Source organism: Mytilus edulis, chromosome 14 (assembly GCF_963676685.1).
Source record: "Mytilus edulis chromosome 14, xbMytEdul2.2, whole genome shotgun sequence".
Classification (NCBI taxonomy): domain Eukaryota; kingdom Metazoa; phylum Mollusca; class Bivalvia; order Mytilida; family Mytilidae; genus Mytilus; species Mytilus edulis.
The window spans coordinates 3174015-3198021 of record NC_092357.1 but is presented as its reverse complement, the minus strand read 5'-3'; the positions used below and the strand labels follow the sequence as shown (position 1 = coordinate 3198021).

The 24007-nt window shown below is 32.4% G+C and overlaps 1 protein-coding gene across 1 annotated transcript; it reads left to right on the top strand.

Moving 5' to 3' along the window:
* The first annotated feature begins 1073 nt into the window (after positions 1-1073).
* LOC139503387 (putative ankyrin repeat protein RF_0381) lies at positions 1074-23816 on the top strand. Its single transcript, XM_071293161.1, has 6 exons — positions 1074-1118; positions 2470-2568; positions 19972-20070; positions 21291-21389; positions 22220-22318; positions 23703-23816. Exons 1-6 carry the CDS (start codon positions 1074-1076, stop codon positions 23814-23816), a joined length of 555 nt encoding a protein of 184 aa, XP_071149262.1.
* Positions 23817-24007: the final 191 nt, after the last annotated feature.

Sequence of the window (24007 nt, the reverse complement as noted above, 5' to 3'; positions counted from 1 at the left end):
GGTCTCCAAAATTAACATACCGCTATACCAACTTTAAATCTAAGATAAGTAAAATAATCATCTGTTATGTTGACTCATTGTAGAGAATTGCAGACCGTAACCTTATAATATGCATTAACTGCTAAAGTCGATATCATTTAGTCCTTTAATCTGTTAAAATGCAATTCAGAGATTTCACGTCAAGTAAAAAAAAATCACTGCAAAGAAAATGGTTTATTCACTCAACTGATTTTATTAAATAATAAGTTTTTCAACGAAAAAAATCATCTAATTATTAAAACATCAAAGCTATTGACGTCAATGATAATACTAGTATTTATCATTTATAACGTAGTTATTATGATGTATCACGTGTCTAATGTTATTAGTTATCGAATTTATATTATGACAAAAGTGTGTCAGAAATCATATCTGACATTCTTCCTCAGTCATGATAACCTTCCATCATTAGCGAACTGAACAAAGAAATAACACGACAGATGATGAGCTTTTTGATTCTAATTTATTGAACTTATTTTCGTCAAATTACATAAAAATATAATGTACTAATGATAATTTCTTGATAACATTTTATTGACTTGTAATAGTGCGACATGGTGTTGTTTTATTCTGTTATAGGATATAATTAGGAGATAACTGTATTGTATTTTAAGCTCCGACGGCATCAATTGGGGATTTGATGGTCGCAAATTAAGTTTACTGGCGACGCGTTAGCGGAGACAGTAAACGGATATTTGCGACCATCAAATCCACAATTGATGCCGTCGGAGCTTAAAATACAGTATTGTTATCTCCATTCTAATGAAACTGACAGAAAACAACGTTAAAACATGCATTTTAAATCTGTCATATGCCGTCTGCGCTTGCGCGTACGTCCGATAGCATCAATTGTCAATTGATGCCATGTGAATAAGTGACGTTATCCAATCAAAATAAACGTTACAAACGTTGTTGCATTAGAATTTGCTATCGTTATCATTCACTGATATGTTTAAACTGTTCTTTGTAATTATGTACAAAATGGTAAAATTGCACTTCACAATGCTACACAAAAAAGAAACACGAAAATCACCATGTTGCTTATTGATGCTGGTATTAATATCAATGCACAGGACAAGGTTAGTAAATAATAAACAAAACCAAAACACAACATAATACGTGCTTATATGTGCAACGTTAAATAGCAATGTTTGTTAACTAAGTATAACTTTTGATGTCTTCAAATGTTATGGACTACCTCCATTTTATACTTAATTTAGAGTTCTGTATTTTATTAATACCTTTTACCTGAACCATATCTACATGAACAAAATTAATCCCACTATTTTGTGGGCGTCTATTTTGTCATATACAACCACACGTTACACCTATGTACGCGTCCATGTTTGTTAAATGTTATGTCTGAGTATTGCGGATGGAGGACATTCTAAAATACGCTTCATCGACGGCGTCATCATCTTCTGTGTTCTAGTCCTCATCATTCGGGAAAGTCGTATATGCCTTTAGCTTTGATAGATGTTCATAGTTCACATGCTAATATAGTTTTCTATGCCTGTTATATTGTGCCTATTCCTTCTATTTTATAAGACCCTATATTTTTATATATCATTAAGGAAGCATACTTTAGCATTGTTTTGAAAAAAAAACCCACAACGAACAGCAATATGTAGTGTTATTACGATTGTACAGGTAGGAATTATAGCTTCAACAATTGGCGCAAAAAAAGAAATTTGAAGCATTATATGTCGGACTTAACATTTTGAATATAAATACTGTTGCTTTTTCATCAATACGTTTGTATTCATAGATGAGCTATTCGTGTATTCGTAATATGTGGGGTTTTTTTGGTTAACAGAGACAAAAGATGCATCAACAACACGTCAGTTATATATTTTTGTTTGGTGTTTTTCTCCAATCTGATGATTGAAGCCTTTTTGAATTTATTAGTATAGTATGTTCATATGTTGTGCTGTTTAACAACTGTCCCATGTTTAGGGAAATTTGAGAGCATATACATACGTTTAACCCCGCCACGTGCCTTTTGGTTTGCTTTCATTGTTGAAAGCCCTACGATTTCTTATAAATGTTTGCATCCACTTCATTTAAACGTAGGTGGATAGGGGTCTCGATGTCAATCAAACCAAATCTCCTTTTATACTGTACTGTGAAATAAAAATATCAATGTCACCATCGAGTCCTCAACACAGCGAGAAAAACTTCGCAGCTGTAGTCAGGCTTTAGCTGATCCCTACACAATAATCAATCTATGTATATTCATAAAGCTTAAATGCATCCATGCACCATGCAATATTAACTAATGACAAATTCGTATAAAACTCTGATATCGGGTACCAGTTTGACTTTACGCAAAGTGCCAGTCTATGCTGGTTTACTTTCTTTAGTCCAATAGATTGCTTCCTGTTTTATTTCATATTATGTTAATATATAGTTATTTTGTTTTTTATCCAGTTTGATAACACTGCACTTCACGTTGCTGTAAATCACGGAAATACAGATATCGTCAAGTTGCTGATTGATGGTGGCATTGATCTCAATATAAAGACACGGGTCAGTGGATTATAAGTTAAACTTACAATCATATTGAATTATCGGCAATACCAAAACATTCATTTACTGCATCATGCGTGATGTCAAACTAGACGCAATTAGCTTTATAGTATGTGTGTAGATACTCTTTAGTAAAGTAAGGTTGCACAATTAGTGAAAAGCGACAAATTAGAATCTTCCATAACAAACATTGTAAATTGCAGAATATTGGAAAAGTTAGTTGACTTAAACAAAATTTCCTAAGGTTGTGGTCTAGTCTGTTCTTTTCAGAATGTTCAACAAATGTAATATGTAATGAAACATTGGGGTTAGAACCGAAGGTTTAATAAAAGGGGGGGGGGGGGGGGGGTAGGTTTATTTAAAAAAAAATCATACATGTAGATTCGGAGAGCCTGATTGCGAATAGAATCATGATTATGAATAGAATCAATTTTATTTTCAGAAATTTCATATACATGTATAACGTCGATATAACTTGGTTTTAGCTTCAGAGCTTAGTTAGTATTGCAGTTCAACCCCGACTTTTAGATTTTTTGTTATAAAATACAAAAAAAAAATAATCTGAATCTGAATCATGAAGTACTGTGAAATTATCAAATTTTCTCGTGTGTTCTTCCTAAAATTGAAAATATGTAAAACAAAGCTAGCATTATAGTAACAAAGTTTGAATACTACCTGATCACAATGAATAAAACATTGCGTGGGGCTCTCTTAAATTTGATCACAATGTTAGTATTTTCCCCTTGGAAAAATAGTTATTATTTGTTGAATTCTGCAGTCTAGGGATTTCAATGTTCTCAATTGTTTCCAAACCTTTATGAAAATACATGCATTGAAGCATATATAAGCTCTAAACTAAGTATTAATACAACAGTTGCCATGGTAACAAATATCACCCATAACAGACAATCAAATGATATGTAATATAGTTTATGTACAGAATTACATATAATTATGTTAATAATGTTCATGTTTCTAATGGAAATATAACTGCATGCTTTGCTTTGTTTCACTCTCAGTACTGTCATGACTGTCTTTGCTCATTGAAAAGACTTAACAAATTTAAATATATACCCTGTTGCATTTTGGGGGAGGAGTGGAGGTTGGGTAGTTTTTGTTTGAATCTTTCACAGATCAGGATAATGCACAGCTAAGGTGTACATTAACTACCTCAGATATACTGCAAAGTTCAAATGTACTCTTAACTGATCATAGACTTTGAAAGGGGTGTAATTCCAAAAAACTAAAATGAACAGCTGCGCCAAGAGGCATGTTACACCCGTCGCTTTTTCAAAGAATAATAAAAGTTTAATAACTTCTCAATGTCATATCACAAATTCATGAAAAACTAAAGGGAAGTTATGTTAATAGATATAAACTCGTCACCAAAGTTTCATAACTGCTCAAAGCATTGTCTGAAAACTGGAATATCCCCCCCTTTTATGAATAAAATCACATTTATCCTTGATTTAAAACGTATACAAATTAAAAGTGAGCTCCCGTCCATAAATATAAACAATTTATTGAACGAAAAATGGAAAAAATAGGGAGAGTTTAAGATTGGAAAGTGAAACATTTTTTTCTGTTTATTTAACTTTCTAAATTGAGGTACATTTCTCATTGGTTCATCTTTCTCTAAGCATATTACTTAGGGGAGGAAAAGCATTACATTTATATTCAGTTATAATTTTTCATACACCTTTTTGAAAGTACACCAACATAGAACTAAAACTGTAGGAGATGTAGGTTATACGTCAATAACACAGCATTCAAACGCATGAAACACTTAATGACATTTAGCAGGCAACATAAAGATTTCAACAATACTAGTAGTTATAGGTGTCTACACAATATGTCAAATTCTTAATCATTACTAATTTATCTATATAAAGATTAACTTGAGGATTAATTTGTATATAGTTGGGATCCTGCTAACATATCTAACCCCGCCACATTCTCTATGTATGTGCCTGTCCCAAGTAAGGAGCCTGTCATTCAGTGGTTGTCGTCTGTTTATGTGTTACATATTTGTGTTTCGTACACTTTTTGTAATAAATAAGGCCGCTAGATTTTCTTGTTTGAATTGATTCACATTGTCATTTCGGGACCTTTTACAGCTGACTATGCGGCATGGGCTATGCCTAATATTGAAGGCCGTATGATAGATAACCTATAGTTGTTTATTTCTGTGTCATTTTGGTCTCTTGTGAAGAGTTGTCTCATTGGGAAGTATACCACATCTTCTGTTTTTATATCAACAGAAATAATAAAAAATTAAATACATGAAAGTCGAAAAATATTATATGGTATGTATGACAGAAAAAAAGGGCTCCAGAAAGGTTTTCCTTAAAGATCAATTGGTCACTTTTAGAAATTTCTTCAGTTAACCAGGTCATTTAAGGTCAACTATACTGTTCTAAACTGATCAGGTACTCGGTCTTAACAATTTTTAAAGTATCAAACAAAGAAAAGTAACGCAAAAGGGGCATAATTCGGGAACAGTTAAAGTGACGCCAACAAAATTCAAACTTGATCTCTGTTTTGTGGTAATAAGCATTGTGTATATGTTTCATAACATTTTGTTGAGGCAAACTAACATCAGAAAATGGAAACCAACTTCGTGACAACTACAGTACTGACGGACGATGGTGAAACTTATGATATGAGACAAATCGTCACAAGAAACGAATTGAAACTGAAATAAATAACCATAAGTCACCCTACGGCCTTCAACAGTGAGTAAAGCACATATCACATAGTACCATATGAAGGCTTTGTAAACAGATATCAAACTTAAGCTGAAACAAAATACTTAAAATAAAAAGATCATGATTGTTTAATCAGTAACTCTTGTTATCATAGTTATGTTATTTGGCACGTGTCAATCGGTATATCAAAGAAAAACAGGCACGTGTCTAAATGGTGTCTTTCTCCTATTCCTACTTTTAAAAATCACTATTCCTTCAATAGTTGTTTTGATTAATTATTAATTGTTTTTATAACAATCAAGGTTAATTAAAAATTCACCTAAGATTTACTTGTATTTTTTAAAAGAAAATATAGTTGATACACTGTTGAAGTATATTACTTTAATAAAAATTTGATACACTGTTCATTTGCAAACTGTTTTTTGTCTTCTTCTTCAAAGCATACCTTAAAATAAAGAATAAGTCAGATAAACAGAAGTATGTGATATATGATTAAAAAAACATCGAGTTTGGAAACTGTTGTTTCCAGTACACACATAGTATCTGGAGAAAAGCACAACGAACAGGGATTTAGGTTCCATACTGCTATATGGCACTGTACGGCCTTCATCAATGAGCAAAGCCAATACTGCACAGTCAGCTACAAAGGGCCCCGAAATCACAAATGAACAAAACAATCAATGTAACAAATATTTTAGTTATGTAACACAACAAATGACAACCACTGTATTACAGGTTGCACTTTGTGAATACAGCTGTTTCTCTAACCACGCCTCTTTTGGGGAGATTAAGAATATTCATAGAAAATTAATTTTGTTTACATACTGGTTCCCAGTTATGCTCTCTGTGTTCCATCTCATAGAGACATAACTTTGGAAGGTTACCAGTAAATATACACGTGCATATTGTTTACATTGAAATCTGTGGTAACCGTTCATTCGAGGAAGGTGTAGTTGAGAAAATTAGTGTTTATTTAAACTCTGAAAAGTTCAAGGCATATAAACGTTGATTTTTTTCAAAACTTCATAGTAAAAGTGGTACAGTTTTAGCCGTAAGAGGAGTTCCTATGGAAAATTGCATTGTCAATATTTACAGAAATGCAACCTATATAGGGTGAAAAAAAGAGAACATTCAGAATTTTACCAAATTTGCTTATCTCACAGATTTTTAAGAATTTAACTCAAATATGAAGATTTATAAATATTTCATGAAGATTGGTAGAATCCTGGGCCTTAGATATAATGACTCAGCATAAATTCACAGTTTGCAGTATGCATAGTTTACTTAAAGTCCTGAATACAAAATGTATTCATAATATTTGCATATATGTAAGTTAAATTGTTAGCAAGTTCTTACATTTACTCTTTGCAGTCATTGAAACTCATCGATCCTTCCTGAATACTATTTATGGAGTGTTTGTGTCCTGTCGATCACCCAAAAGTAAGCCGTAGCACCTAAATCTGCTTTTTTGTCACCACGGCATAAAAGAATACAAGCTAGAAATACAAAAATATCTCAACCAAACTAACAATAGTGTGTTCTATCCTGAATATGTACTAAATATTCCAAATTGCTAAAAACAGCAGAATAACTTAAAAATTTGAGGCACTTGGGGCAAAAAACATGGAAAATTGCCTACCCCCTGGGTCATAAAACAAATAATTTGACTTGTAAATGCTATGATTTTTTGTTTTTTAAGTTCCTGATATAGAAAACAATAACTATGCTTGGAACATATGCAAAAATCGGATGTTAGCAGTCATCTCTATAACATTTTAAGTGAATTTATATCTCAGACTGGTATCTGCATACATACAACTATTGCAAATATGGCTTTGTTTGAACACTTCTAGTATATTTATTAGGTAAATTGTGTCAGATATATGGTTACAGATGATACTGTTGTGACAAGAATTCTAAATTGACCATAAGAGGTAAAAAATGTGAACTTTAATTGACACATAGGCATACAGTAAAATGTGGACCGGAGACAGAGGCAGGATTGGATACTTTATATTATCTCGAATGTTGAAATGATTGACTGCTAAACATTACATTTATAGTATTCTGATATGCTTTCAATATCAAATTAGTTTTAAGCAGGTTTTAGGCATTTTATATTAGAAAATATGCAAATAGGGTAAGCTGGCAATAATTAAAGTCTTGTTTTCAAATTCTTTTAAAAATTGAAACAGGGGAGGGGGTATAAAATGTTCAGTCAAAAAAAAACTTAGAGTATACACAGTGATTTCTTTAAGGCTATAATTCTGATAAATGAGTATTAGTGTGAGAAAAACTGATTTTAGAGAGTTTTCTATTTGAATAAATCTTTGTGTATAGAGGGTCCTGGCTTGGGAAATGCACATACATACAGAATGTGGTAAGGTGAAACATGTAAGTGGGAATCCAATCCTCCCCGTAAAACATAAACATAAAGTGGACATGGCCGTTTACTTGTACATACCAACAACAAAAGACACTTAGTACATATCTGAGAGTATTTGCAGTTACTGAAAGCTAATTTAGAGCCAAAACAACAAATAGAAAAATTACGCAACTAATTAGACTGCATGCCCTTAACTGATTATGAAACAAAATACTGATGGGATCATTACACAATACTGGGACTGAGACTACACATCATCTGAAAGGATGGCAAAGCAAGTCGACGACACATTCCAGCACCCGCGACCAAACATTTTAAACAAATAAAACTACTGAAACATGAGGAATCTAGGCCTCAACCATGATTCACTATGCAGCATTAATACCCCACCAAGAAGTAACAACAGTTCAGTGTGGCAATGCAGCCACTCACCTTATTCACGTTGAATATATTAATAAACTTTAATAGACTAATATACGGTTGATTTCTGATGTGTGTGCTACAATGTGTGATTTGTTTTAGTGCTGTTTACTTATATTTTTTGTTTCATATTATAATGCTTGTGTGACTTCACTTGGGAATTTGAGTTATAAAAGAAATATAAGATAATTTGCTACATTTCTTTATTTCGATTGTTTTATGCTATATGGTCGCGTTTTTTTCTCTTTCACTTATTCAGAATTGCCATTCTCAATTTTATTCCATTTCTTTCATTTTAATTTGAATTAAAAACACACAATTCAAACATATACAAAAATAACCTATTTCCTATCCCCCAAAAAAACATTGGCCAATTAAAAGTTGATTAAGTTTAATCCTTTGTTTTACAAATTCAAATGACGTCATCATTTTTTGTCATTTTTTACAATTTCACATTTGACGTCACTTGGCGTTGAGGTTTATACATATTCGGATGTGTCTACATACTGTGTTGCAAATGTCTGGTTATGTAATGTATTTCAGTTGTTTCCTGTAATTAGTTAATATTTCAGTTCTATCATGTACAGCCTTTGTTTATTAATTTTATAAATTTACTGTTTGCAAAAGTATAAATTATTCTAAATGATAAGGATGTTCTGGTAACTAACAGAAAACCCTGGCCGTTTTTGGCACAACTTTTTTTATCTTTTGGTCCTCGATGCTGTTCGACTTTGTTCTTGTTTCGGCTTTCAAACTTTTGTATCTAGGCATCACTAGTAAATCTTGTGTGGATAAAATGCACTTCTGGCGTATTTTAATTTTCAACTTGCTGCCTTTTGTTGGCTGTTGTTCGTGTGTTTCTTTGTCAATTGTATTCTCCAATTTATTTATATTGTAGTCCTGTAGTGTTGAGTTGTCATCTTAATGTTATATTTCACATGGCTATAAAAGGGGAGGTTTGGCATGCCACAAAACCAGGTTCAACCCACCATTTTTCCTTTAAAAATGCCCTGTACCAAGTCAGGAATATGGCCATTGTTATATTATAGTTTGTTTCTGTGTGTATTACATTATAACGCTGTGTCGTTTGTTTTCTCTTATTTTTTAGTGTAAATTCACATTGCGATAACACGTGTCACGGTACTTGTATATCCCAAATCCATGTACTGTGGATTCATTTTTATTCGTGGTATACCAATTTTCGTGGGTTTCGTGGGTCACAGCGAACCACGAATTTAAGAATTCAACGAAGAATAATCCCGAGAAATGTGTATGGAGTCGGATGTTTATTTCCGGTTATGTTATGCAGTTCTAGTATAGTGTTGACTAGCGATAAACATTGTAACATAACACGTGTTTTTTATTGAAAGAAGATACAAATATTTTAATTAAATCAATAATAAATATATCGAATATCAGTGATAATTTACTTTCTAAAATTGATTAACACTGTTCATGGAAAATAACTGCAAGTTGTTAATTACCGTGTCATAGTTTGGTTACTAGTGATTTAAAATCAATAGGATTAAGTACGGGGATATTGCCCGTAGGTAATATTGTTTATGACAGGAACATTTATTTTCACACCTTATACTTATATGACTGTTTATTATATCGTGATTAGGGAAATGAGCTTTCAATCATAAAGTTTTGAATGCCTTATAGAATTCCGAAAAGAATTTATAAATTGTAAAACAAACAAATAATTAGTTGTCTCTGTCCATTATTGTAATAGCAGTTATCAATGAACACTTTAACTTAGAATGACCAAGGGAGGATTTTGACAATTCAAAACTTTTTCAATGAATTCTTTCTTTTTTGTTTGTTTCATTAATGACCAAACCAAGGAGGTTATATGATCTCCTGAATCAAAAAGAAATCCACAAATTACGTATCTGAATTTTTTTTTGTAATCAGCGATCCACGAATTTACGCATACCACGAAACGTCTTTTTTTCTCTATCCACGAAAATTGATACCCACGAAAATAAATGAATCCACAGTATTTGGTTTTGATGTTATGTATATATGTTATATTTGTTATTCTCGTGGGATTTTGTCTATGTGTGTTACATTTTAGTGTTATTTCGTTGTTCTCCTCTTATATTTAATGATTTTCCCTCGGTTTTAGTTTGTTTCCCCGATTTTGTTATTTGTCCATGGATTTATGAGTTTTGAACAACGGTATACTACTGTTGCCTTTATTTTGCATAAGTATTCCTCCTTTTCCAACATGAAATTTGAACGTTTCTTACAGATTTATAAAAAAGTGGGAAAAGGAGGAATGAACAGTCTAAATAATGTAAAATATCTTATTTATTTATGATTATTTTTCTATAAAATTTGAAATTTTGCATTAAATATCTATCTCTACCATAATATGTAAAAATAATACATATAACAGCAATCTTTCTAGTCCTTAGTTACATTGTATAGGTCTTGAGTGCACTAAGGAGTCCTTAGCAGTGTTTAGACGTACCGTTCACTTTTACGATTCTAGACCAAAATAAAATTTGAATTTTGTGATATTGAGAAAAATCCAGGAATACAATTTTTTAGGAAACCATGCACCAAATGCAGTAGTCCTACATTATTAACTATGTCTCTCCATCTATGCCATATTTTGTTATTACAATAACCAAATAATCCTTTCATGAATTAAGAGAGACGAGTTGTAAATATAGAGAAATATAATTGCTTGTTGATTATGGTTGAAAGAAGTCCATTTACAGGGCTGCAAAACAGATATTATAAGGTACATAATGGTTGTGTATCAAATCTGAACTTTTTTGTTCCCATGGTAACCAAAAGCAGATCTAGTGTTAATTAACTATCTAACTGTTGAGTATATAATTAATAATTAAATGTATGAACTTTAAGATGCCCAATGTCATTTTTTTATGATTTAAAATATAATATTTAAGCTTTTTCAGAAAATGTCAAAATACAGATTTTTGCACCTTTTTGAATACCATTTTAGTCTTATATCAAAAAAAAATTCACAACCTCAACATCGAAATATAAACTTCAAATAATGCTTAATTATATGTTGAATTTTTTTTTCTCTTGAAATTGTCATTATCATAAAATAGCAGCAACCAAAAAGTAGACATTTTCCAATTTTCATGCCTGATTTCATCATAAATTCCTCAAAAAAATGGCTGCATGTTTCCATAGCAACCGTTCAGCAAAATAAAAAAAATAAGCTTGCAAACTTTATTTCAATCTTAGCTGCATATTATATAAAAGAATAAAGCAGTTCTGAGACATACATGAACCACCCCCTGTCTGGATCTTACAAATAGCTGTACTTAAATGTTATGTCTGAGTGTTGCGGATGGAGTACATTCTAGAAAACGCTTCATCAACGGCGTCATCATCTTCTGTGTTATAGTCGTCATCATTCGAGAAAGTCGTATAAGCCTTTAACTTTGATAGTTGTTCATAGTTTACATGCTAATATAGTTTTCGATGTCTGTTATATTGTGCCTATGCCTTCTATTTTATAAGACACCATTTTTTATATATCATTATGGAAACATATATAATAATGTCATTTAACAGAAAGATGGTGACGATAATTTTTCCAGCGCTCTTCATGAACTTTATCACGTTCATTATGAAATGAAAAAAACACTAAAATAATACTTGAGGGGATCGGTCACCTATATCTATAATATGAGGAAGGCGTTACCTTAAATGCCAGCTTTATACCAAGACAATGTTCTATATATTGATTGGTTGTTGGTTGCTTAACGTCCAGTGGCAAATATTTCATGCATGTCCTAGGTTACATTAACATATAGTTTTTGTCTAAAATAAAATAATAAGTTCAGATGAAAAATGTTTAGGTAATGATCATTGAACTTCAAAAGGCAGGAAGGGGTATGGTATTTTTCTTTTTAATAAAAAAATTCCAATTCACTAATTGATGAACAAAATACCAGTTCAAGCATAGGACGAAAAATTATTTTAGATCCAGATTATATCTTTCAGATATGCAAAATAAATTAAATCTTTTGTTTATCTAAAAAAAACTGCACAGGTAAGTCTGTACACACGGTCCTACTAAAAAGCGCCCAGAGGAAAGAAAAAAGCGCCGGGGAAGAAAATAAAGCGCCCGAGGGGAATAATAATAAACAATAAATGTTTTCCTGAATAAAAAAATCATTGCTTGCTTTGTCTAAAGTGTGTAGATAGTGTTGTTGCACTTTTACATTTTAGATTTCAAAATTGTATATAAGTAAGCCGTAAATATAAACAAGAGTATATAGAAGAATCATGAACGATATTGTCCTCGATCAAAACGTATATTTCGTTATTAAAAAAAAACAGTGCCCGAGGTCTTATATTCGCAACTGCATTTTGAACACTCTTCCAAGTTTTGTATTTTGTAAAACATCCTGGAATGTTCAACTTTATTTGGAAAATATTGGCAAAGTACTGAGTCTGGCAGAATTTACACCCGAAGCCAGTATCATCTTGTCTTGCAATTGGGAATTATATGTAAACTGCTGAAACTTGATAACAACATTAGAAGCCAAGATCAACAATATTTGGAACTACATCACCATGTATAGAATAATCAAAGTACATGCATTGTCAGAATCCATATGGGAATCAATCTACACTTGGTGTCTATATGCCATGTGTTGTCAGAATCCATGCTCTCAAGAAGCCAAAGATCAATTATAGTTTGGGACTGTATGCTTTACTGCTGGCAAAATCAATAAAAAAAATACAAGATCACAAAATGTCCTACTTTATCTACCTGTCCTAATTATGAATACAGATTATTGAGTCTTGTAAAAAAAATCACTGAAGAAGCATATTGATATATAGAAATAATGGAAAAATATATATAGAACTGATCAGCGAAGGATTGTACATGTATACATTTCAATATTTACTAGTATATTGAAATTAACAATGTAAATAAATGTCTTATAAATTTGATCTCATATGATAAAAGGAATAAAAATCAAAAATGTTTCAATTTTTTTTTAAAAGACCTGTTTTAATTTAATTATTTTTTCAGTTGCCTGTTGTGAATTTTTCTGAAAACATGATTCATGATATGCAGTTGTCTTTAATACAGAAGGCAGCTAATGATATATTTTGAAATATTGGAGATCATAATACCAAGTGGCAGTTGTGGTAAATGCACATGCTTTGTTTCATCTTTAACCTCTGACCCAAATGGCCACTTGAATTATTTTACACCATTTGGCATTTGTTGTCCATCCAGATGCTATTCTGTTTCTATTTCGAAAGTTATATTTTCTGGATATAACGAGACAGCAACCAAAGAAAACAACTTGTGTCTCAATAACCAGGCTACATATAACCATGATAACTGATAACCTATTTACCTATAAAAGTAAATTCTGAAATTATTACAATGTTTCACGAAAAGACTAAATGTTTAGTTCAATTATTGTAATTACCAATAATTCTGCACAAAGATCTTTAATATTCAGTTATCAGAATGCGCGTTCTTATTATTGAGATAATAACCCCTTCGCATTATTTGCATGAATTAAAACATCACAATAATTTCTGAATTTACAGTATCATAAAGATCCAGATGACTGATCATAACATTAGATAAATATTGTTTTGTAAAATTAGATATCACTTAAATTGAGAGAGATTGCAACACAGATCTCAACCTTATTTTAAATTCATAGATAAGTGATCAAGGTTGAAGTTACTTGATTATGTATTTTATTGTCAAAGTCAAGTTTTGAAAGTTTGTGTTTTTTTGCTAAAACTAACAGTACATGTACATGCACTAGGAAAGCCATGTGTGTATGCTACATAGTGTAAGCAATAGTTCTGCTATATTTGGTGTATTGGAATGATTATTAAATGTATAAATTGAAATATTGAATACGAGGATGTGATATGATTGTAAATGTGACTCTCCACAAGAGTCCAAATAACACAAAAATAACTATAGGTCTCCAAAACAGCCTTCAACAATGAATAAAACCTATCCTACATATAAGGCCTTAAAAATGACATATGAACAACTTAAAACCATTAAAATAAGAAAACTAACCGCATAATTTATGTACAAAATAATGAATGAACAACAAATATGCCTATATACTGCAGGGTATATCTGTACTGTGACCTATGGTTGTTAATTTCTGTGTCATTTTTTATCTAATGTGGAGAGTTGTCTCATTGGCAATCATACCACATTTTCTTTTCATACGACTGCAACAAATATTCTAGGATCGTATAATGGAACATGTATGATGTCGTCATCGTTCTGAACAGATTTTTTAGAATATTTTTCAGAAGGTTCAATACTACAAAAAGAAGGTTGAGTTTGATTTTGGTGATGATAGTCCAATCCGTTTAGGAATAAGGGGCCCAAAAGAAGCATTTTTTAAGTTTCAAGATAATAACTTGTGTATAATTGTTTTGATTGCTCTGAATACCACAAGTAAAAAGTTGGGATTCATTTTAGGGGTTATGGGGCAAAAAACCAGCATTTTTAAAGTTTCCAGACAATAGCTTGTGTGCAAGTGTATGGATTTCTCTGAAATTGTACCACAATGTTCCATATAACAAAGGAAAGACTGGGATTGAATTTGGGGTTAATTGCCTCGAACATGTAGGAATTCTGAGCCGAAAAAGGTCCAAAAAAAAGCATTTTTCTCGTTTCCAGACAATAATTTGTGTTTAAGTGTATGGATCTCTCTGGAATTGTGCTACTAAGGAAAGGCTGGGATTTGGGAGGGGGGGGGGGATTTCGTTCACAATGTTTTAAGGGGATAAAAATTTCAAATTTTCTAAATGTTTCAAGACGATATCTTCAATTGGACACTAACAATATTGTGCGATAGATTTGTACATGTAAGATCATTGACCACGTTTTTTTTTGTGTCAGAAACCTATATTATGTCAAAAATTTGATCACAATCCAAATTAAGATATTATCGAGCTTAAATATTGGGTCCAAATTTGCCCAAACTGTTCGGGGTTAGTCATCTGCGGTTGTATCAGGCTGCACTCAGCGAAGCATTTGATTTAATACCGTATTTTCAATTACAAAGGTTAGAGAGATGTGTGAAATATACATATAAAAAAGGAAGATGTGGTATAATTTTTATGAGGAAACTCTCCACCAGAGACAAATTTACGTAGATGATAACAACTATAGGTCACCGTTCAGACTTCACCAATGACAAAAATCGATACGGCGTAGGCAGCTATGATAAAAGGCCCAGAAATTATGTTCTTTTGTATGTATTGCATATAATAAATAACAATTTAATGTGTGCATACTGAACTTTCACTGAAAAATATTTCAAGCATAATACGGATGAAAACATTTAAATGATAAGTTTCATGAAAGTTATGCAAAGTAGGAGAAGTTCGATATATGCACTACCATAAGAAAATGATTCGATAATGTATGCTTGGTATGTGCAAAATCCCCCTTTTTATACTACGAGGCTTCGTATTGATACATCCAGCTGTATGAACACTCTGTCTAAGCAACGGAAAATCTTTCAGATTTTGCATATGTCTATGTTAACCCTATACGATATGAAAATAAGAAGATTGTCAATGGACAACTATCAACAAAAGTTCAAATTTAAAGGTCAATGTCATAAAAAAAACATCTGTTTATATCATCATGCATATATCGATAAAGTTTTTACGTTTCTTTGCATCAGGTGGATCAAACCATTGTTTACAAAAAAAATTGTCATTCGTATTTTTGGTCGCAATGACACACTCCACTTTAATCAGATACTCTCCTTATTAGCTTCCCTTTTAAAAACGCATGTCAAAAAGTAAGACAGAACTTAAAGTTTGCCAACATCATCGACTAATTAGTAATATAGCGTCCCTGTATACTGGGCAAGTTTTTAAAATTACAATCCTAACTTTTTCCTGAACCTAGTAATGAGATTTTTTTTATTAATCAAGTTTTTAGTAGTGTTTGAAACTGCCCGGTAACTACGGGTGTGTGTCCTTTAGTAAAACTATGGACATGCATGTCAAACGGAACAATTTGCTGTCCTCCGCAAAGCATGCAGTATTGAGGGATAATATCATAGATCGATATAAGGTCGGAATTCCACGTCCCGGTTACGATTGGTCAATTTTAATCTACATGAAAAAGTGAAAAACAGAAAACTATGGAAGTGTTCTTTTATTTCTGCGTAAAATAAATAATCAATGTAGTGAAATGTGTTGCTGGATCCATTGGTCTATTTTAATGACACTTTCTTCAGGACTAAAGTTTTCAAGCTGATATTTCCTCTTTTTTACAGCAGAAAATTGCAAATTAACAAAATAACAGTTAGCAAAATATGTTATAGGAAAATATCATATTAAATAGAACACATTTACGCCGCCGATGTCTTATATAGGACTAGTGTTCGGGAAACTCATAGACTTATGGTACGAGAACATTTGTTCGATATGTTTGTGCCCATTATTTGATTAAATGAAAATGTTAGAACAAAGACGCTCAGATCTTTCTATATGTTTTCTTTTAATATCTGTCTGTCTCAATTTTTAAAGAGTGAGCGCTTATTCTTAATTTACAAATTGACTGTCTTTTTTTGAAGTCCTGTAATTCTAAATATTTTTTTTCACATTCTCGGGAATAAAATCCTAACAAAAGATCTTTCAAGTAAAAAAAATAATTAATATAACAGTAACAAAATGTTATAAAACGCTAAAAGATAGCTTGAAATTAAACCCCGGTGCCTTCAAAGCATACTATACGGTTTTATTTGTATTTGGAAGCCGTACGATTATTGTAAACATGCAGTTGTTTATATCGATAATCGCTATCATATGCTTACGGGTAAACATTGCGTCATTAGCAAGATATTTTTAAATGTCTGTTCGTCGAGAGGTGGGGTTTCCCCTGTGTTGTAGTTATACTATTTATAAGTTTAAAACTAGTTAGTGAGAGTAGTTGTATAACGAGTTCTTGTTTTGATTGAAAATATATACGGGTAATATATGCACGTGAAATACGTTGGCGATTTAAAAGGTTGGGTTCCTGAGAACGTTATGTCAAACTCCGATCCAGACCTAGATATACGCTATCCGACAAAATCTAGTGGTGTTAATACCGAATTATCGACAGACGGTGTCGACATTATCAAAGTTACTGCGAGCAACTAAACCTATATCTAGAGTCTTGTTTTATTTATTATACAAATGATTTAGCAAAGAAATGTTTTAAATTCGGACGAGCATGGCGAGGGAGAATTTAATCATATATAAATCTTAAAGACATCAATATGTCAGTAGTTTGATGAAAAAAAGTTTGAACGGTCTTGAGGGCTGAACGTGTATGATGAGAATGTGTGTTTGGAAGCAAACGCATCAGATACCGTCGACGTCGTACATGTCAGTATTTATATTTTCCTTTTTATAATGTTATGCTTTGAAAATCGTGTATATTCAAACTATCATGTGAAAAATAAAGCACTATATATTTCTGACCGTACGTTTTTTCTGTTTTGTAGAACGTTTTGCATCGCTTATTTACATCGTTAAGGGTGTTTTCATACACGCTCGCATTCCAAGGTCGCCAAAGCTATTTTTGAGAATACCCCGAAAGGCAACCGTTTCCAAGGCACTCGTCGTAAGAAATATGCGTTAAAATATGCGCACTGTTAAAGGGCCGATCCACCTTAAGTGCGTTTTTGATCACGCCGAAGTTCAATGGTGTCATTGTTGATAGCTACGCCGAAGTACGATGGTGGTAACGGTGAAGTGCGATGGTCTACACAAAACTCATTTGCTAAGCTTTTTTTGTCGATGTATAAGTCAATGTGAAATAGAGACTGACATAGGGAATGTGTCAAAGAGACAACAACTCGCCCAAAGAGTAAAAAAAAAAAAGAAAACTGAAGGCCACCAAATTGTGGGTCTTCAACACTGCGAAAAAGTCAACACCTGTAGACGGACTTCAGCTGGTCAAAACACTGAAAAGTGTACTAGTTTGATTGCAAACATGGGACCGGGCAAAGAGAAAATTACTAGGCAAGATAATAGCTGCTAAATCTCCAATCAATCAACTTGTGAAAAAAAGTGTTATACTGGCGAGTCCAAAATACATTTCTTTGATATATTTATACATGATACTGGTTATGACTGTTTATCCACATGGGCGGATCCAGCCATTTTAAAAAGGGGGGGTTCAAAACCCAGAGTGAAAAGGGAGGGGTTATAGCTATATGCTCCCATGCATATACATTGATCAGCCAAAAAAGGGGGGTTCCAACCCCCGGACACCCTGGATAACTATATACATGTTCACTGTAAAGTTTTGGGCTCAAATGTCCCAGATTACAGGAACAAACTGCTTAAATATATGTGACGTTACGTATTTATGTAGAATATCGTAACTATGGTAGTGCTTGAATTTGAAGATAATATCAAAATATACAGTAGTATTCAACGTACCCGTAAAGCAACGCGAATTTTAGAACTGAAAACCTAACATTGGTGCCGTGTTTAGGATGTCGAGTATTGCGGAAGCATTACGCCGCGTAATCATATGTGCCGCTGTCACTTACTATTTGACGTCGCATATATATTACTCCGGCTGATTGGTGAAAAAATTGTGGGTTTGATGGATAAAAGAACCAAATTTGGCATGGTAGTAGTTCTAGGTATTTCAAAACAGATTAGCTATGGACCCACATTGCAATTTTGATATGGCGGCTTTTTTTCAAAATGGCCCCCATAAAATATCAAAATATGCATAAATAACTTATATGAGGTCAGTTTCAAATCCAAATTTTGTGTGACAGTAGTGAGAGGTGTTTCAAAAAGTATAGACTATGAATACATCTTGCAATTTCAATATGGCGTGTTTGTTTGTAAGATAGCCGCCATAAAAAATCAAAATCAGAAATTTCACTTATACATGTTGAAATTTGGGATGCGAGTAGTCCTGAATCATTAGTACAACAATACCTATATATGGACAAAGTTTAAATTTCAAAATGGCGATTTTTTCCAAAATGGTCGCCATATGATATCAAAATCAACACATATACATTACATATAGTTACGAAGAGTTTTGTCTTGACATACCATCAGTAACACTAAGTGTCCTTTGATACATGCCACATTTTTATACATGGTATACTTAAGCAAAGCAACATTGGCTCTCTCAACATTAAAATATTTGCGAAGAAATTATGGAAAATCGTTACTGTGATACCCTTCTTGCAGAAATGTAGCCTACAACAGGAATGACGTGAAGACACTGGCGTTTTTTTCAAATATCTAAACTAGAATGAAAACTTCTAGACTCAAACATCTCTTTTATGATTATGTGAAAGAGGACATAGTTATAATCTTAACATAATTGAAGTTATATGATGCTTGGCATGACCTCAGGGCATGCCATAAGCAATGCAGTTACTTCATCTAGTCAAATATTATTTTGTTGATGCAATTAAACAGGGCAACTACAACATATTTGTATGACTACGAAACATGAATAAGCTGCACATACAGATAGTTCACACAGACATGATGTAGTCATGATGTCGTTTATGTACTAGTTTGATCCAATTATTAATTTATCTAAAGTTACTGAACTAGAAGATTCCATCTATTCAATATTTACTATGTGTAACCTGTGTCGAATTCTGGTGTTTTCATGGACATAATTGCCAACAACTACAGCTACAGTATCGGTACACACACGTAGGACTAACATTGCCTTATTTCAGCATTTTTGTATGTCGAACTTGAATAATTTGGTTATATATATTAAGCAAATGGTTCGAAATGTTCTATGATGTATTACTTCCTTTAGTCCAAAAGGTTGCTTCCTGTTTTATTTCATACTATGTTAAAATTGTATCTTTTTCAATCCAGGTTGGTGACACTGCACTTCACATTGCTGTAGAAGAAGGAAACACAGAAATCGTCAAGTTGCTGATTGATGGCGGCATTGATCTCAATATAAGGGATCGGGTCAGTGGACTATAAGTTAAGCTTATATATATATTGAAAAATTGGCAATACCAAAACATTCATTTAATGCATCATGTGTGATGTCAAACTAGACGCAATTAGCTTTCAAGTGTGTGTGTGGATACTTTTTAGTAAAATAAGGTTGCAAAATTAGTGAAAAGTGACAAATTAGAATATTCCATAACACACATTGTAGATTGTAGAATATTAGAAAAGTTTGTTGACTTAAACAAAATTTCCTAAGGTTGTAGTCACAATATATCGAAAAAATGCAAGGGCAAATTGTAACAGTTCTAGTGGTGCAGCCTACAATCAACGACACTTTAAATGTGATGAGATTATATCGTACGACAAAAACATAAATTATATTCAACTGACATGTACTGAAAATTTAAACCAAATACACATTATATGAGAGTACACTGATATAAGTACTCGAAACTACTGAAATTGCACTTGTTTTGTAATTTAACACAACATATGATATGGTTTACATAGAATAACAGAAAACACGATTGCATAGAGTGAGCAACAAAACTACAGGAATATATTTTAGTATCAATTTTGTCGTAACTATTAAAAATAATTCAAAGAATACATTTTATTTACAAATAGTCAGAGCATTGCACTCTGGGTAGCCATATGACTATATATATCATTTTTTTTTTAATTTTAAAGACAAGAGAGGAAGGTGTCGACTGATAAATTTAGAAATAGACATACTGACAATTGTAAATTTTAATTCACGAAACAAAAAAAAAAAGATGCGCAATTATGTTATGAAATCAGTTTAAATCCTTATTGGTAAACAAAGTGTAGAACAATACTAAAGGTGGAAATGTTTACATCCATTTCATTTAAACGTAGGTGGACAGGGGTCTCGATGTCAATCAAACCAAATCTCCTTTTATACTGTACTGTGAAATAACAATATCAATGTCACCATTGGGTCCTCAACACAGCGAGAAAAACTCCCACAGCTGTAGTCGAGCCTTAGCTGATCCCTAAACAATAATCAATCTATGTACATTCATTAAGCCTAAATGCATCCATGCACCATGCAATATTAACTAATGTCAAATTCGTATAAAACTCTGATATCGAGTACCAGTTTGACTTTACGCTAAATGCCAGTCTATGCTGTTTAACTTCCTTTAGTCCAATAGGTTGCTTCCTGTTTTATTTAATAGTATGTTAAAATTGTATTTTTTTCAATCCAGGTTGGTTGCACTGCACTTCACATTGCTGTAGATCACGGATACACAGATATCGTCAAGTTGCTGATTGATGGTGGCATTGATCTCAATATAAAGGATTGGGTCAGTAACTTACAATCATATTGAATGATCGGCAATACCAAAGCATTCATTTACTGCATCATGTGATTTCAAACTAGACGCAATTAGCTTTCTAGTGTGTGTGGATACTCTTTAGTAAAGTAAGGTTGCAAAATTAGTGAAAAGTGACAAATTATAATCTTTCATAACGAACATTGTAGAATGCAGAACATTTGAAAAGTTTGTTGACTTAAAAAATAATCCTTAGGTTGTGATCACAATATATCTAGAAAACACAAGGGCAAATTGTAACAGTTCTAGTGGTGACGCTTACAATCAACGACAATTTAAATGTGATGAGATAATATCATACGACAAACACATAAAACATAAACAATAGTCAACTAACATGTACTGAACATTTAAACCAAATAAAAAGTATATGAGAGCACACTGATATAAATACTCGAAAATACTGAAATTGCACTGTTTTTGTAATTTAACACAACATATGATATGTTTTACATAGAATAACAGGAAACACGATTGCATAGAGTGAGCAACAAAACTACATATTGTAGTTAGTTATGTTTCGATAGTCAACGTTGACCGCACATCTATACCCAATTTGAACAATATGACGGCGACAATAACACCGCCATTAACATAATGAACTTTCACTGCACGTTAATCGTTAACTAAAATAATACACAAACACATACACATTCGTTTAAATGATAATAAGTTTTTTGCAGTTAATTTTTTTAATAACATTTTATTGACACAGTGTTGTTTTATTCTCTTATTTGACATAATCTGCTATCGTTATCATTACATGATATGTTAAAACTATTGTATGTCATTTTGTATAGGATGGTGAAACTGCACTTCACAATGCTGCAATAGAAAGAAACACAGAACTCACCATGTTGCTTATTTTTGCTGGTATTGATCTAAATACACAGAACACAGTAAGTAAATGATCAACAAAACCGACACAAAACTATGTACTACGTCTTTATATTTGCAACGACAAATAACAATGTTTGTTAACATAGTATACCGTTTTATTTCTTCAAATTAAATTGACCTCACTCTTTTTGTATTGATTTAGAGATCTGTATGTTATAACTATTTGTTAACTGCACCATATATACTTTGACAAAATTGATCGAGCCATATCTTGAGCATCTATTTTTTCATACACAAACACACATTACACCGTTTGACGCATCCATATGTCTGAGTTTTCTTGATGGAGGATATTCTAGAAAACGCTTCATCGACAGGGTCATCATTTTCTGTGTTAATGTCGTCATCATTCGGGAAAGTCGTATTAGTCTTTGGTATTGATAGTTGTTCGTGGTTTATATGCTGAAATAATTTTTGATGCCTGTTATATTGTGCCTAGTACTTCTATTTTTTAAGACACTATATTTTTATATATCATTAAGAAAACATAATTTAGCATTGTTTTGAAAAAATAACACAACGGACATCAATTTGTAGTGTTATTACGATTGTACAGGTAGGAACATTTTAAATATCAATACTGTTGCTTTGTCATCAATACGTTTGTATTCATAGATAAGCTATTCGTGGATCTGTAATATGTGGGTTATTTTGTTAACAGAGACAAGAGATGCAAAAACAACACATCAGTTATATATTTTTGTTTGGTGTTTTTCTCCAATCTGATGATTTAAACCTTTTTGAATTTATTAGTGTGTTCATATACTGTGTTGTTAAACAACTGTCCCATGTTAAGAGAGGGACGAGAGCATATAAATACGTTTACCCCCGCCAAGTGCTTTATGGTTTGTCTTCATTGTTGAAGGCCTTACGATTTCTTATAAATGTTTACATCCACTTCATTTAAACGTAGGTGGATTGGGGTCTCGATGTCAATCAAACCAAATCTCCTTTTATACTGTACTGTGAAAAAACAATATCAATGTCACCATTTGGTCCTCAACACAGCAAAAAAACCTCCCAAAGCTGTAGTCGGGCTTTAGCTGATCCCTAAACAATAATCAATCTATGCATATCCCTTAAGCATAAATGCATCCATGCACCATGCAAAATTAACTAATGACAAATTCGTATAAAACTCTGATATCGGGCCCAAGTTTGACTTTACGCTTAGTGCCAGTCTATGTTGTTTTACCTCCTTTAATGCAATAGGTTGCTTCCTGTTTTATTTCATATTATGTTAAAATAGTGTTTTTGGCAATCCAGTTTGGTGACACTGCACTTCATATTGCTGTAGATCACAGATACGCATTAATCGTCAAGTTACTGTTTCCTGTTTTGTGTCTTATCTTGTTAAAATTATAATTATGTTTTTCTATCCAGTATGGTGACACTGCTCTGCACTTTGCTGTATTGCATAAAAACACAGAAATGGTCAAGTTGCTGATTGATGGTGGCATTGCTCTCAATATACAGAATAAGGTCAGTGGATTATAAGTTAAACTTACAATTATATTGAATTATCTAAAATAACAAAACATTCATTTACTGCATCATATTTGATGTCAAACTAGACGCAATTAGCTTTCTAGTGTGTGTGTGTGTGGATACTCTTTAGTAAAGTAAGGTTGCAAAATTAGTGAACAGCGAAAAATTAGAATCTTCCATAACAAACACTGTAGAATGCA

Bases quoted from the DNA above. Each gene is read 5' to 3' on its own strand.
- LOC139503387 (XM_071293161.1), top strand. From the start codon at position 1,074: ATGTTGCTTATTGATGCTGGTATTAATATCAATGCACAGGACAAG. The intron at 1,119-2,469 runs GTTAGTAAATAA...TTTTTTATCCAG, and splicing joins ATATCAATGCACAGGACAAG to TTTGATAACACTGCACTTCA. The intron at 22,319-23,702 runs GTAAGTAAATGA...TTTTCTATCCAG, and splicing joins ATCTAAATACACAGAACACA to TATGGTGACACTGCTCTGCA.